At 41.0% G+C, this 16,156-nt stretch overlaps 1 protein-coding gene across 1 annotated transcript; it reads left to right on the top strand.

The window, feature by feature from the left end:
- The first annotated feature begins 1,212 nt into the window (after window positions 1-1,212).
- Window positions 1,213-10,980, top strand: LOC119516935 (C-reactive protein-like). The gene is made up of 2 exons (XM_037813468.1): window positions 1,213-1,426; window positions 9,734-10,980. Exons 1-2 carry the CDS (start codon window positions 1,366-1,368, stop codon window positions 10,339-10,341), a joined length of 669 nt encoding a protein of 222 aa, XP_037669396.1. The 5' UTR covers window positions 1,213-1,365; the 3' UTR covers window positions 10,342-10,980.
- Window positions 10,981-16,156: the final 5,176 nt, after the last annotated feature.

Genomic DNA, 16,156 nt, shown 5'->3' on the forward strand with positions numbered 1-16,156 from the left:
CAGAAGGCTATTTTGGTAATAGTAATTTGCTTTGTCCCAATTTTTTCAACTATCAAATTTTTTTTTCTGTTCAATTTATACATATTTCTTTTATTGGGCAAATCGTTAGGATTAGAAGAAAAAAGCTTTTGAAGCAATTACTTTAAGGTAGACCTGTATTTTAAAATCAGATGCAAGAAGTTTGGGAAAGGGTAATTAAAAAGAAGATTTAAAAAAGTTCTGTACACCATTAAAAAGGAAACCTTTCCTGAAATGTACTACCATTTATAATAGTCCTTTTTCTGTCTGTGTTTAGAAAGTGCTATCCACGTGTTGGTTAGTTCTTTTTAGTCAATAGAGAAATGGCACAAATTATCAATTTCTCATCAATTATCAATGGGAAAACTTACAATGAGGCAAAAATGAATAAGCTCAAGATTCCTTTTATATGAAAATATAATGTTTTATACAGGAACTTAAATATTTTTGTACCCCCCCATCAATCTTAGATATTGTTCTCTGTTTTAGTTATGCTGGGAGTAAAGCTAACTGGCCACAGTCAGGCATGTTTCTGTTCCTACAAAGAAACAGTAGCTTTTGGAGCTTCAAGGGGTATTGATTTTCATTCTCTTTCCTCGCATCATAATTACACACACATTTCATTTTAGAAGCAATGTTACCACATATGGAACTGTTGTTAATGGCAAAAAAAGGGGGAAACAATCCTCCGTAATCCCATTGTTTAAATAAGAACACATTATTTGGGGGCAATTTCTCATAGTTTTTTTTTTTTCTAAATTAGTTATTTCCTTTAAAAATAGTGTATAAACAAATTTATATTACTTCTCTCTTACCATGATATCAGAAGCACCTTTAGATGTTGTAGCATAAAATTTATAATAAACATTTTAAGTTTCTACCCATTGCATTCAGTGATTGTACACAATTTACTTAACCATGCCCCAATTTTCTAATTTTTCACCATTCTAAGTGATGTTAAATGGTTGTCTTTGGGAATAAGGCTTCAAAAACCCCATATTTTAGATACTTTCTTTAGAATGTGGATTCCCAGAATGTGCTGTCTGAATTCAACAATTATTGCCACACAGACTTGTTGCAGAGCCAGTAGGCTACAGGCGTTTCTAATAAATAACCCACATTGACCTCTGATTTTGTGATCTATCTTGCTTTCTTTGCTCTTACAGCCTTGACTCATGGCTCCAAGGGGCAATTTTGGAAAATCATTTACCCATCAGCCCTTAATGGCTACAAATAAAGCCCAAGCTGGAGGAGACATGAGACAGATCTCAGACCTCCAAGTCTGGAATCTCAGCCACTGATACTTTTTCCAAGAGGAAACAGGCACACCGGTAGCAGGGAGGAACCATGGAGAAGCTGTTGCTGTGTTTCCTGCTCTCCATCGGCCTCTTCAGTGCTTCTGAGGCAGGTAGGCGCTGCTTGGGATGGTAGCTGAGATCTTGTCTAAGGGATACGACTGTGCAAGGCCAAGTCAGAAAAAATGGCCAGCACGAGGGAGAGGATGTGGTCTGGGGAGGAGGTCATTATGCGATTTCTAAATTCAGTCTCTATGTAAGTGAGAGAATACATCTTTTTTTTTTTTTTTTTATCATCATTTTATTGAGATATATTCACATACCACGCAGTCATACCAAACAAATTGTACTTTCGATTGTTTACAGTACCATTACATAGTTGTACATTCATCACCTAAATCAATCCCTGACACCTTCATTAGCACACACACAAAAATAACAAGAATAATAATTAGAGTAAAAAAGAGCAATTGAAGTAAAAAAGAACACTGGGTACCTTTGTCTGTTTGTTTCCTTCCCCTACTTTTCTACACATCCATCCATAAACAAGACAAAGTGGAGTTTGGTCCTTATGGCTTTCCCAATCCCATTGTCACCCCTCATAAGCTACATTTTTATACAACTGTCTTCGAGATTCATGGGTTCTGGGTTGTAATTTAATAGTTTCAGGTATCCACCACCAGCTACCCCAATTCTTTAGAACCTAAAAAAGGTTGTCTAAAGTGTGCGTAAGAGTGCCCACCAGAGTGATCTCTCGGCTCGTTTTGGAATCTCTCTGCCACTGAAGCTTATTTCATTTCCTTTCACATCCCCCTTTTGGTCAAGAAGATGTTCTCCATCCCACGATGCCGGGTCTACCTTCCTCCCCGGGAGTCATATTCCACGTTGCCAGGGAGATTCACTTCCCTGGGTGTCTGATCCCACGTAGGGGGGAGGGCAGTGATTTCACCTTTCAAGTTGGCTTAGCCAGAGAGAGAGGGCCACATCTGAGCAACAAAGAGGCATTCAGGAGGAGACTCTTAGGCACAAATACAGGGAGGCCTAGCCTCTCCTTTGTAGCAACCGTCTTCCCAAGGGTAAAACTTATGGTAGAGGGCTCAACCCATCAAACCACCAGTCCCCTATGTCTGTGGTCATGTTAGCAACCATGGAGGTGGGGTAGGCGAATACCCCTGCATTCTCCACAGGCTCCTCAAGGGGGCACTACATCTTTTTTTTTTTTTTCCTTGCTTGTCTTTTTTCTTTTTTTTTTTTTTTAACTTTCCCTTCTTTTTTAAATCAACTGTATGAAAAAAAAAGTTAAAAAGAAAACAAACATACAATAAAAGAACATTTCAAAGAGACCATAACAAGGGAGTAAGAAAAAGACAACTAACCTAAGATAACTGCTTAACTTCCAACATGTTCCTACTTCACCCCAAGAAAGTTACATAATATAGCAACATTTCAGTGAACTTGTTCTTACTACATCCATCAGAAATTAACAGACCATAGTCATTTCTGGGCATCCCCAGAATGTTAAATAGCTTATCTGTTCTTCTTGGATTATTGTTCCCCCTTCCTTAATTGCTCTCTACTGCTAGTTCCCCTACATTCTACATTATAAACCATTTGTTTTACATTTTTCAAAGTTCACATTAGTGGTAGCATATAATATTTCTCTTTTTGTGCCTGGCTTATTTCGCTCAGCATTATGTCTTCAAGGTTCATCCATGTTGTCGTATGTTTCACCAGATCGTTCCTTCTTACTGCCGCGTAGTATTCCATCGTGTGTATATACCACATTTTATTTATCCACTCATCTGTTGAAGGACATTTGGGTTGTTTCCATCTCTTGGCAATTGTGAATAATGCTGCTATGAACATTGGCGTGCAGATATCTGTTCGTGTCACTGCTTTCCGATCTTCCGGGTATATACCGAGAAGTGCAATCGCTGGATCGAATGGTAGCTCTATATCTAGTTTTCTAAGGAACCGCCAGACTGACTTCCAGAGTGGCTGAACCATTATACAGTCCCACCAACAATGAATAAGAGTTCCAATTTCTCCACATCCCCTCCAGCATTTGTAGTTTCCTGTTTGTTTAATGGCAGCCATTCTAACCGGTGTTAGATGGTATCTCATTGTGGTCTTAATTTGCATCTCTCTAATAGCTAGTGAAGCTGAACATTTTTTCATGTGTTTCTTGGCCATTTGTATTTCCTCTTCAGAGAACTGTCTTTTCATATCTTTTGCCCATTTTATAATTGGGCTGTCTGTACTACTGTCATTGAGTTGTAGGATTTCTTTGTATATGCAAGATATCAGTCTTTTGTCAGATACATGGTTTCCAAAAATTTTTTCCCATTGAGTTGGCTGCCTCTTTACCTTTTTGAGAAATTCCTTTGAGGTGCAGAAACTTCTAAGCTTGAGGAGTTCCCATTTATCTATTTTCTCTTTTGTTGCTTGTGCTTTTGGTGTAAAGTCTAGGAAGTGGCCGCCTAATACAAGGTCTTGAAGATGTTTTCCTACATTATCTTCTAGGAGTTTTATGGTACTTTCTTTTATATTGAGATCTTTGGTCCATTTTGAGTTAATTTTTGTGTAGGGGGTGAGGTAGGGGTCCTCTTTCATTCTTTTGGATATGGATATCCAACTCTCCCAGCCCCATTTGTTGAAAAGACCATTATGGCTTAGTTCGGTGACTTTGGGGGCCTTATCAAAGATCAGTCGGCCATAGATCTGAGGGTCTATCTCTGAATTCTCAATTCGATTCCATTGATCTATATGTCTATCTTTGTGCCAGTACCATGCTGTTTTGGCAACTGTGGCTTTATAATAAGCTTCAAAGTCAGGGAGTGTAAGTCCTCCCACTTCGTTTTTCTTTTTTAGAGTGTCTTTAGCAATTCGAGGCATCTTCCCTTTCCAAATAAATTTGATAACTAGCTTTTCCAAGTCTGCAAAGTAGGTTGTTGGAATTTTGATTGGGATTGCATTGAATCTGTAGATGAGTTTGGGTAGAATTGACATCTTAATGACATTTAGCCTTCCTATCCATGAACATGGAATATTTTTCCATCTTTTAAGGTCCCCTTCTATTTCTTTTAGTAGAGTTATGTAGTTTTCTTTGTATAGGTCTTTTACATCTTTGGTTAAGTTTATTCCTAGGTACTTGATTTTTTTAGTTGCTGTTGAAAATGGTATCTTTTTCTTGAGTGTCTCTTCAGTTTGTTCATTTCTAGCATATAGAAACATTACTGACTTATGTGCATTAATCTTGTATCCCGCTACTTTGCTAAATTTGTTTATTAGCTCTAGTAGGTGTATCGTTGATTTCTCAGGGTTTTCTAGATATAAGATCATATCATCTGCAAACAATGACAGTTTTACTTCTTCTTTTCCAATTTGGATGCCTTTTATTTCTTTGTCTTGCCGAATTGCCCTGGCTAGCACTTCCAGCACAATGTTGAATAACAGTGGTGACAGCGGGCATCCTTGTCTTGTTCCTGATCTTAGAGGGAAGGCTTTCAGTCTCTCACCATTGAGTACTATGCTGGCTGTGGGTTTTTCATATATGCTCTTTATCATGTTGAGGAAGTTTCCTTCAATTCCTACCTTTTGAAGTGTTTTTTTTTTTTTTTTTAATCATCATTTTATTGAGATATATTCACATACCACGCAGTCATACAAAACAAATTGTACTTTCGATTGTTTACAGTACCATTAGATAGTTGTACATTCATCACCTAAATCAATCCCTGACACCTTCATTAGCACACACACAAAAATAACAAGAATAATAATTAGAGTGAAAAAGAGCAATTGAAGTGAAAAAGAAGACTGGGTTGAAGTGTTTTTATCAAAAAGGGATGTTGGATTTTGTCAAATGCTTTTTCAGCATCTATTGAGATGATCAATTGATTTTTCTCTTTCGAGTTTTTAATGTGTTGTAATACATTGATTGTTTTTCTTATGTTGAACCATCCTTGCATGCCTGGAATCAACCCCACTTGGTCATGGTGTATGATTTTTTTAATGTGTCTTTGGATTCGATTTGCAAGTATTTTGTTGAGGATTTTTGCATCTATATTCATTAGGGAGATTGGCCGGTAGTTTTCCTTTTTTGTAGCATCTTTGCCTGGTTTTGGTATTAGATTGATGTTAGCTTCATAAAATGAGTTAGGTAGTGTTCCATTTTCTTCAATGTTTTGAAAGAGTTTGAGTAAGATTGGTGTCAGTTCTTTCTGGAAAGTTTGGTAGAATTCCCCTGTGAAGCCATCTGGCCCTGGGCATTTATTTGTGGGAAGATTTTTGATGGCTGATTGGATCTCTTTGCTTGTGATGGGTTGGTTGAGGTCTTCTATTTCTTCTCTGGTCAGTCTAGGTTGTTCATATGTTTCCAGGAAATTGTCCATTTCTTCTACATTATCCAGTTTGTTGCCATACAGTTGTTCATAATATCCTCTTATAATTTTTTTAATTTCTTCAGGATCTGCAGTTATGTCACCTTTTTCATTCATTATTTTGTTTATATGGGTCTTCTCTCTTTTTGATTTTGTCAGTCTAGCTAGGGGCTTGTCAATCTTGTTGATCTTCTCAAAGAAGCAACTTTTGGTGATATTTATCCTCTCTATTGTTTTTTTGTTCTCTATGTCATTTATTTCTGCTTTAATCCTTGTTATTTGTTTTCTTGTACTTGGTTTAGGATTGGTTTGCTGTTCATTTTCTAGCTTCTTCAGTTGATCCATTAGTTCTTTGATTTTGGCTCTTTCTTCCTTTTTAATATATGCGTTTAGTGCTATAAATTTCCCCCTTAGCACTGCTTTTGCTGCATCCCATAGGTTTTGGTATGTTGTGTTCTCATTTTCATTCGTCTCTATATATTTAGCAATTTCTCTTGCTATTTCTTCTTTAACCCACTGATTCTTTAGGAGTGTGTTGTTTAACCTCCAGGTATTTGTGAATTTTCTAAGTCTCTGATGGTTATTGACTTCTAATTGTATTCCATTGTGGTCAGAGAATGTGCTTTGAATAATTTCGATCTTTTTAAATTTATTGAGGCTTGTTTTATGTCCCAGCATATGATCTATTCTGGAGAAGGTTCCGTGAGCACTAGAAAAGTATGTGTATCCTGGTGATTTGGGATGTAATGTCCTGTAGATGTCTGTTAAATCTAATTCATTTATCAGATTGTTTAGGTTTTCAATTTCCTTATTGGTCTTCTGTCTGGTTGATCTATCTATAGGAGAGAGTGATGTGTTGAAGTCTCCCACAATTATTGTGGAAATATCAATTGCTTCCTTTAGTTTTGCCAGTGTTTCTCTCATGTATTTTGTGGCACCTTGATTGGGTGCATAGACATTTACGATTGTTATTTCTTCTTGCTGAATTGCCCCTTTTATTAGTATGTAGTGGCCTTCTTTGTCTCTCAAAACATCCCTGCATTTGAAGTCTATTTTATCTGAGATTAATATTGCTACACCTGCTTTCTTTTGGCTGTAGCTTGCATGAAATATTTTTTTCCATCCTTTCACTTTCAGTTTCTTTGTGTCCCTGTGTCTAAGATGAGTCTCTTGTATGCAACATATTGATGGTTCATTTTTTTTGATCCATTCTGCGAATCTATATCTTTTAATTGGGGAGTTTAATCCATTTACATTCAACGTTAAAACTATGAAGGCATTTCTTGAATCGGCCATCTTATCCTTTGGTTTATGTTTGCCATATTTTTCCCTCTCTCTATTAATATCCTTTATTGTACCCATACCGAATCTCTTTAGTACTGAACCTTTCTCCAAGTCTCTCTGTCCTGTCTTTGTTTCTCTGTCTGTAGGGCTCCCTTTAGTATCTCCAGTAGGGCAGGTCTCTTGTTAGCAAATTCTCTCAGCATTTCTTTGTCTGTGAGAAATTTAAGCTCTCCCTCAAATTTGAAGGAGAGCTTTGCTGGATAAAGTATTCTTGGCTGGAAATTCCTCTCACTCAGAATTTTAAATATATCGTGCCACTGCCTTCTTGCCTCCATGGTGGCTGCTGAGTAGTCACTACTTAGTCTTATGCTGTTTCCTTTGTATGTGGTGAATTGCTTTTCTCTTGCTGCTTTCAGAACTTGCTCCTTCTCTTCTATGTTTGACAGTGTGATCAGTATATGTCTCGGAGTGGGTTTTTTTGGATTTATTCTATTTGGAGTTCGCTGAGCATTTATGATTTGTGTATTTATGTTGTTTAGAAGATTTGGGAAGTTTTCCCCAACAATTTCTTTGAATACTCTTCCTAGACCTTTACCCTTTTCTTCCCCTTCTGGGACACCAATGAGTCTTATATTCGGACGTTTCATATTATCTATCATATCCCTGAGGTCCATTTCGAGTTTTTCAATTTTTTTCCCCATTCTTTCTTTTATGCTTTCATTTTCCATTGTGTCATCTTCCAGGTCACTGATTCGTTGTTCAACTTCCTCTAGTCTTGTACTATGAGTGTCCAGAATCTTTTTAATTTGGTCAACAGTTTCTTTAATTTCCATAAGATCATCCATTTTTTTATTTAGTCTTGCAATGTCTTCTTTATGCTCTTCTAGGGTCTTCTTGATTTCCTTCATATCCCGTACTATGGTCTCATTGTTCATCTTTAGTTCTTTGAGTAGCTGCTCTAGGTGCTGTGTCTCTTCTGGTCTTTTGATTTGGGTGCTTGTGCTTGGGTTATCCATATCGTCTGGTTTTTTCATATGCTTTATAATTTTCTGTTGTTTTTGGCCTCGTGGCATTTGCTGAACTTGATAGGGTTCTTTTAGGGTTTGTAGACCTATTGAAGTTCTTATCTCTAATTTATCAGATCTACAGCTTTGTGGAGTACACTTTCTCTAACTAACCAGCAGGTGGCGTCCACGAGCCACCTGTTCTCCACAAGCCAGTTCTCCCCTGCTTAGCCTTTTTGGTGAGTGGGGGAGTGAGTCTTGTGGGGCCCAATTGGTGTACCAAGCTTGCGTGTGTAGTTGGTGTTGCCTGCCCTGTATGTGGGGCGTGTTTCTGGGCAGTCGGGGAGGGGCGGTGGCCCTAACAATCAAATCTCCCTGATGATTCTAGAGTTTTAAAGCTGGTGCAATAGTCTAATCCTTCAGTTCAGTCCTGCCACAGTTTGTCTCTGCCACTGACCCACAAGTCTTTGGTATTGGCGTATGGCTCCTGAGACTTGCAAGTGGGCCCCTCTTCCAGGCTGTGCACCCCGGGTCCTCTGTTGAGGGATGACTGTGCTATGTCACAGGTGAGTGCCGTCCTCCCAGGGCAGTTCTGGGCTGCTGGGCTGTGTAGGGAGCCTCCCAGTCTGCTGAAATGATGGCTGAATGGGGCTTTGTTAATTCACACTGCTCCACCTTCCCAGCTCTGGGACATTCAGCTGAGGTTGCAGGGAAGGCTAATGTCCACGCCCAGTTTTGTGGTGTGTGCCTGTTATTTGAAGCACTTCTGTCACACTGGGTTGTCTGGGGCAGCTCTGGGCTATGGGGCTGGCGATGGGCAGGAGTGTTTCCTGTCCACCAGGATGATGGCTGTGAGCGGACACCCCCCTTTTCTTGGGAAGTTGTGTTGTTTAGTGAATTTTCTCAGCCACTGGATTATTGCCTTTTGTCTCAGAGCTCTCTTAGTTCTGCTCTTGACTTGACGTGCCCAAATTGCAATTCTTTGAAGCTTTCTGTATTGGGCTTCTTAGAGTAATTGTTTTAGAAAAAGAAAAAAGGATTTAAAAAAAAAAAAAAAAAAAAAAACAAAAAAAACAAAAACGGCCCTCCTCAGAGATCTAATGGGTTATTGAAATGCTAATAGACAAAGCAACCAGGGCCATTAAGGAAAGGTCCACAGGGCAGAGAGATCAGCTTTGCTTCGGGATTTGCATATGCGCCTCAAGGCCTGAGCTCCGCCCTTCCCCTTTCTGTGTTCACCAGCACTCCAAAAATCCTCTGCTTTTATTTTGGAGTTTTTCGTGTTGTTTTTTTTCTATGCCTGTCTCCTCTCTGCTGGGGTGGCTGCTCTCAGAGTCTCTGGTGTCTGGTCTCAGTCTATCTATGGTTGGAGTTTGAATCAGTAGAATGAGTTTCCGATAAGAGCAGCCACTGCAGTTCTCCCTTCTCCTTCCCGGAGCTGACAGCCCCTCCTCCCCCGGGACTGAGCCTGGCAGGGAGGGGCGCGGGTCCCCTGGCCGCAGAAACTTACAGATTTTGCTGATCTCAGCAGTTCCACGTTTTCATGAGTGTTGTATGAAGTATGCCCAAAGACAGATTGCTCTGTGGTGTCCAGTCCACGCAGTTCCTGGCTTTTTACCTACTTTCCTGGAGGAGTAACTAAAACTTACAGCTCACCAGTCTGCCATCTTGCCCCGCCTCCGAGAATACATCTTTGTGGCCTAACGAGCTTAACTGCTGACTTTTCCCCTCTCTGCTTTGTATCCTACAGACCTGAACGGACAAGCCTTTGTGTTCCCCACACAGTCAGCTGTTTCCTTTGTGTCTCTGACTGCGCAGCTGAAGAGGCCACTCAGGGCCTTCACCGTGTGCCTCTACGCCTACAGCGACCTGACCCGTGCATACAGCCTCTTCTCTTATGCCACAAGGACAGTCGATAATGAGATCCTCCTCTACAAGGAAAAGACTGGAGAATACAGTCTCACCGTGGGTGGGGCTGGGGTAAATTTCAGGCCTCCTGTCAGGCCTCCTGCACCGTTGCATTTCTGTATGACCTGGGAGTCTGCTTCGGGGATTACTGAGCTCTGGGTGGATGGGAAGCCCATGGTGAGGAAGAGTCTGAAGAAGGGATATTCTTTGGGGACAGACGCAAGCATCATCCTGGGGCAGGAGCAGGATTCCTTTGGTGGGAAATTTGATGAGGAACAGTCTTTCGTGGGAGACATTGGAGATGTGAACATGTGGGACTTCGTGTTGTCACCAGATGAGATTAACTTTGTCTATGCTGGTGGGACCTTCAGTCCTAACGTCCTGGACTGGCAGACGCTGAAGTATGAGGTGTTTGGTGAAGTGTTCATCAAGCCCAGGCTGTGGCCCTGAGGCCTTGCTGTGCATCCTGAAGATGCCTCCTGGAGATTGCACCTTACATTCCATTCGTCTCAGACTCTGGTGCCTTTTTGTCCCACATCTGTGGCTCTTGTGCCCTGAGGGTGGGAGGGGATGGTATTTCCCTTCTGGTTTCCCCTCTGTTTTCATCAGCACATGGGACTGTGCAGAGCAGATGGTCTAAGTCATGGCTGCACATCAGAATCACCAGGCCACACCCCAGGCCAATTAAATGGGATTCTGTGGCAGCAGGACCTGAGCATCAGTGTCTTTTAAAGCTCTCCAAGTGATTCCAGTGTTCAGCTTTGCAGTATTTAATGCAAGGCTGAGAATCACTGCATTAGAGTGTCTGCTTAAGACCAAGTGAGCCAACTTTTTTTCTCCTAAAAGACCGCATAAGTTTAACTGTAGTCCTGCCAACATTTTCATTTCCCCTTACAGGCACACCTGTCTCCTTTTATCATGCTTTATTGTATAACTAAAAAACACAGGAGTAGAATCTTCCCAGCATTCTGCCTCTACCATCAGGATGTGGTCATTGCAAATTAGAATTATTTCTAGTTCTATAAACCTTTCAAGTTGAAGATGAAAAAATCTAACAAAAGAAATGTTTAAAAAATTGTTTCTGTTTAATTTGTTTCTATTTTCTTTTTCAGGATCACCAGTTTCTATTAGTTTAGATTCCATTGTTTTTCCTTCATGTTTATCATTGCTGGGATCACTTTTATCTGTGTTCATTATCCTTATATTTTGAGTTGGGTTTTTTTCCCCCAAACCTCTTCTCTGTATTACTATTTTCTGTTTTACAATTGGGATCCTTACACCTTCTAATGCCGTTTAAAATTCTGCAATGCCTTTAAATTTTCCTTAAATTCTTATATTTATATATTTTCAACTCTCATCTTTTATCAAGTTTCTGCTTTCTTCAATTTACTTCAGAATTCAAAGTGGTGCTATTAAAATGTTCTAAATTTTCCTGTGATTAACCTCTTTCAAAGTAAATCTTTTGCATGCTTAAAAATTTTTCTTTCATATTTTAGTACTTTTAAGTCCTGCTTTTGTTCAAATATAGCATGTAGGGTGAATTCTCTCTGAGTCCTCTTCCTGCCCACCTGACCACAATTAGGTTCTCTAAGAATTTAAGCTAACTGGCTGATGGACTTTGGCTTATATTAGGAGTCTCTAGAAATTCAATCCTAGTGTTGACATCCTATAAATTCCCTTCGAAGTAACCCCTCCAGCCCCAATTGTCCCAGGCTTTCATAGGTGTACTTCTTCAGATATCTGTGTCTTCAGATCTCTCCTGATGGCCTGACCCAGAGTGCTGGGAAGGACACAGTTGATAATAGCAGCTCAATCAGGCAAGACCAGGTCTTGGGTTCTTTTGGAGAGGCTGATAGCCTGGGAAAGCTTCCCTCTCTCTCTGACTGGCTCCTCCCCTTGGGAGGATGTAGATTTATCCAATTCGTGCCCTGTCCCAGGTCTGACATCCATTGGCCTGAAGCTAAGGGGTTAAAGGTCCCATGCACATGGCTGGCCTCTCTGGGGCTCTGGGATCCTTCAGCCTCCATCAGGTATGAAGCAGACAGAGGTTCTCCTTGCAACTCTGTCCTGAAATGTAGATCTAGAGGGGAAAAGTTTCAGGAAGTCCATTCTTACTTTAGGTCTGCAAATGACTTCTAACACTTCTGAATTTTAACTACAATATATTTAGGTCAGACTCCACTGTTGAGGACACAGTTCTCCACTGTTGTGGAGGATTCACTTCTGCTCTCATTGCCCTCACTTCAAACACTATCCACAAGTTCAGAGGTTCCTAGGCCACTCATGCTTCTGACCAACTGGCTACAAGTTCAGGGGTAGCCTAGGTTCAATAATTCACTAGAACAACTCACAAAACTTAAGAAAGTGCTGTACTTAGGATTGCAGTTTTATTATAGCAGAAAAGGATACAAATCAGAAGAATCCAAAAGAAAAGACACATAAGGTGAGGTCTGGGAGGGTCTCAATGCAAAGCTTCCATGGATGTATCCACAAGGCTATCACTGTATAATCGTGGAAACCCCCTGAGGCTCAAGCGTCGAGAGTTTTTATGAGGTTTCATTACATAGGCACTGTTCTAGTTTGCTAATGCTGCCAGAATGCAAAACAGCAGAAATGGATTGCCTTTTATAAAAGGGGGTTTATTTGGTTACAAAGTTATAGTCTTAAGGCCATAAAGTGTCCAAGGTAATGCATCAAGAATTGGGTACCTTCACTGGAGGATGGCCAATGGTGTCTGGAAAACCTCTGTTAGCTGGGAAGCCATGTGGCTGGCGTCTGCTCCAAAGTTCTGGTTTCAAAATGGCTTTCTCCCAGAATGTTCCTCTCTAGCCTGCAGTTCCTCAAAAATGTCACTCTCAATTGCTCTTGGGATGTTTGTCTTCTCTTAGCTTCTCTGGAGCAAGAGTCTGCTTTCAAAGTCCGTCTCTAAAATGTCTCTGTAAGCTGAAGCTCCTCTCTCAGTTCCAGTGCGTTCTTCAGTGTCCCTCTTGGTGGTAGCTCCTCTTCAAAATGTAACTCTCAGTTGCTCTTCACAATGTCACTCACAGCTGCACTGAGTTCCTCTGTTTGTCAGCTCATTTATACGGCTCCAGTGATTTAATTTAGACCCACCCTGAATGGACAGGCCAACACCTCCATGGAAATTATCCAATCAGAGTCATCACCCACAGTTGGGTGGGGCACATCTCCATGGAAACACTAAAAGAATTACAATCTAATCAACACTGATATGTCTGCCCACACAAGATTACATCAAAGATAATGGTGTTTTGGGGGACATAATATATCCAAACCAGCACAGGCAGGATTGGTTGATTCAATGCCCACATGGTTGAACTCAATCTCCAGCCCCTGAGTCCTCCCTGGAGGTTAGTCTGATATGACATGGCTCGAAGCCCTAACCCCAAATCACACAGTTGGTTTGTCGGGTGTGGCCTGTCCTCTTCTCTAACACTGTCTGCTGGCCCCACCTTGAGTCATCTCATTAGCAAAAGCTATCATGTGTGGTTTGGGGTCCACCATGAACACCAAAAGATGCTGTTATCATGGGGCATTCTAAGGGGGTTGAGGTCATTTCCCAGGAACTGGAAACAAAGACCAGCCAAGTTCTTTATTATACTACAAGGTCCAAGGTGGCTTCTTGAAATCCAGCTTTACCAGCACACAGCTTATGATGTGAACCTTACTTAAGTCCTATGTCTTTTTCTAGGTTCATTCAGAACTCACAGGGGAAGAGGTGAGACTGTCACTTCAAAGCTCTAACAGTACTGTTTTGGTTTGCTAAAGCTGCCAGAATGCAGTATATCAGAAATGGGTTGGCTTTTACAGTGGGGATTTATTAGCTTACAAATTTACAGTTTTAAGGTCTTGAAAATAACCCAGCTAAGGCATCAACAGGACAATACCTTCTCTGAAGACCAGTTACCCTGAGCTTGGGTTCCTCTGTCAGATAGCAAGGCACATGGTGACGTCTGTTGGTCCTTCTCTCCTGGGTTTCATTGCTTCAGCTTCTGGCTTTAGTGGCTTCCTCTCAGCTTCATTGGGGCTTTTTCTGTGAGCTTTTCTTAGTTTCATCTCTTAGCTTCTGTATGTGTTTTATCCTCTTAGAAAGGACTCCAGTAAAAGGATTAAGACCCACCTTGAATGATGTGGGCCACATCTCAATTGAAGTAACCTAATCAAAAGGTCCCACTTATAATAGGTCTATACACACAGAAATGGATTAAAAGAACATGGTCTTTTCAAACTACCACAAGTACCAGGAAGAGAAATAGAAGCTCTTCTATTGCGGGGTCTTTACTTTTTGGTTCTCCAACTGCAAGTAGCAGGACTGGAACCAGGCAGAACATCAGACCTACAAGAGCAGTGACAGCATAGAGGACAATCTCTCATAAAAAGCATGAAGAGTCAGTTGTCACTGGGGATGGGGCTTAATTTTGGAGCCAGGGCAGGCTTATCTTAGAGTTCCAACTATAAAAGTTGTTAAGTTCCACATGAGTTGGGACAGGCTCACCTCAAAATTATCTGAGTCCTGGTGCATGGAAATTTTATTATTGGTGCCAGACATTGAGAGACAGAACTAGCCTCTGTTCCTTTCAATATGTTTTACTCATGTTCTGGGTCAAAGACAGATTATTGAAGGTCTAATCTGTAGATTTGTGTGGCTCATTTGCCATTTCTTAAAGGCTCCCTGTCTCCCATAATTTCACCACAACCTCTCAACCTGCCTCTAATTTGTTCATTACAGAGCACAGGGGCTAAGGTCATCAGATTACATGAGTTCAGATCCCGGTTCCATCTCTTAATGGCTGTGTGACCTCGGGCAAGTTACTTAAATTATGCATTCTCCAGATTTCCTATAGTGAAAATGTGGATTCTGTGGAGCCTACTTCATATGGTTGTTGTAAAGATAAAATAAGAGAATTCATGTAAAGTGCCTGGCAAACAGCTGGTGCTCAGTGCATGTTCTCCATGATTTACTAATAATGTTATTGTTAGCTTGGCCATGGTTGGGATTTCAGTGACCCAACCTCTGGGTCAGAGCCACAGTGGGGAGAAGGAATTGGTCAATGAATAGACACAGAAGAAGGGGAACCCTGACTTTATGGAAGATGTGCCCACTTATGGTATAGAAAAACACACATAGAAATGATCACAGACTTAAGAGATGGGGGGACATTTGAAAGGTCTGTCTCTGGAATATTGTGGCTGTGGGGAACAGGGCTGCTTAGCGGCAGATGAAGACAACACAAGATTGCAAGGAGGCTGCAGAGTTTGGCATGTTGTCAGAAAACTCATTCAGATTTTCAGAAGGAGAACATCAGAAACTTGGGGAAGATGAAATAAACTTCAAAGACAGAATTTATTCAATAGGTATAACTACGGGAAATGGAAAAGGAAAGGAAGATGCTGTGATCCATCCATGTTGGCCCTACAGGTGGTTAAAGGAGCAGGCTCAGTGTGGGTGGCTGGTTGAAGCTTTCAAAGATCTGCAGGCTTACTTCAAAAGAACAGAGCAGCCATAGATAGAAAGGAAGAGGGACATTAGAGGAAGTAGCATCACATCATACTTACGAGGAAAAGAAGATGGAAAGAAAGCTTCTTGTGCCATTGAATAGCACAGGTCACTTAGAGCCTGGGAAACTCTAAATCCGAGCAAAGGAGGTGGCTGGGGAGTTGCTGAGTCAGAGCGCATGGTGGGGGCTGCTGAAGCCCTGAGAGCAAAGGCTTTGGAAGTGTTAACCACACGGCACAAGTTCAGAGCCAACCTATGGTACACGTGGGGATGCAGAGCAACCTTTCTTGCTAGGCGAAGCTCAAAGAAGGAGCATTTTCCCCTCAGGCCTCTCTGTTTCCATCCAGCAGGGAGAATGATTTCTTTAAAATGCAGGTAAGATCAGGTCCACTCCTAATTAAAAACCCCCACAAAACTTTCTCCTTTCACTTAGAATTCCAAACTCTTTCTGTGGCCCTCGGGTGCACTGCCTCACCTCTCTCCCTCTCTCTCTCTTTCTCTCCCTGGATTTCAGCTCATCTGCTATTCTGTCTTTTCTTTACTTTAACACATATATACTGAGTGCCTGTGATGTGATGGGCTCTTAGCTTCAGATGCTTTGGATAAACAGTCAAACAACTGCAAGAAACACACATCAGACAAAATCGTGGTCTACATGGAACTCTAGTGCAATAAGTTGAAATAGGCTTAATTTGTTTTCACCTTAAGCCCTTTGCATTTGCTGACCTCTTTGCCCCAAAGCTGTTTCTC

This window comes from Choloepus didactylus, chromosome 2, assembly GCF_015220235.1.
Source record: "Choloepus didactylus isolate mChoDid1 chromosome 2, mChoDid1.pri, whole genome shotgun sequence".
NCBI lineage: Eukaryota > Metazoa > Chordata > Mammalia > Pilosa > Megalonychidae > Choloepus > Choloepus didactylus.

Bases quoted from the DNA above. Each gene is read 5' to 3' on its own strand.
- LOC119516935 (XM_037813468.1), top strand. From the start codon at position 1,366: ATGGAGAAGCTGTTGCTGTGTTTCCTGCTCTCCATCGGCCTCTTCAGT. The intron at 1,427-9,733 runs GTAGGCGCTGCT...TGTATCCTACAG, and splicing joins CTTCAGTGCTTCTGAGGCAG to ACCTGAACGGACAAGCCTTT.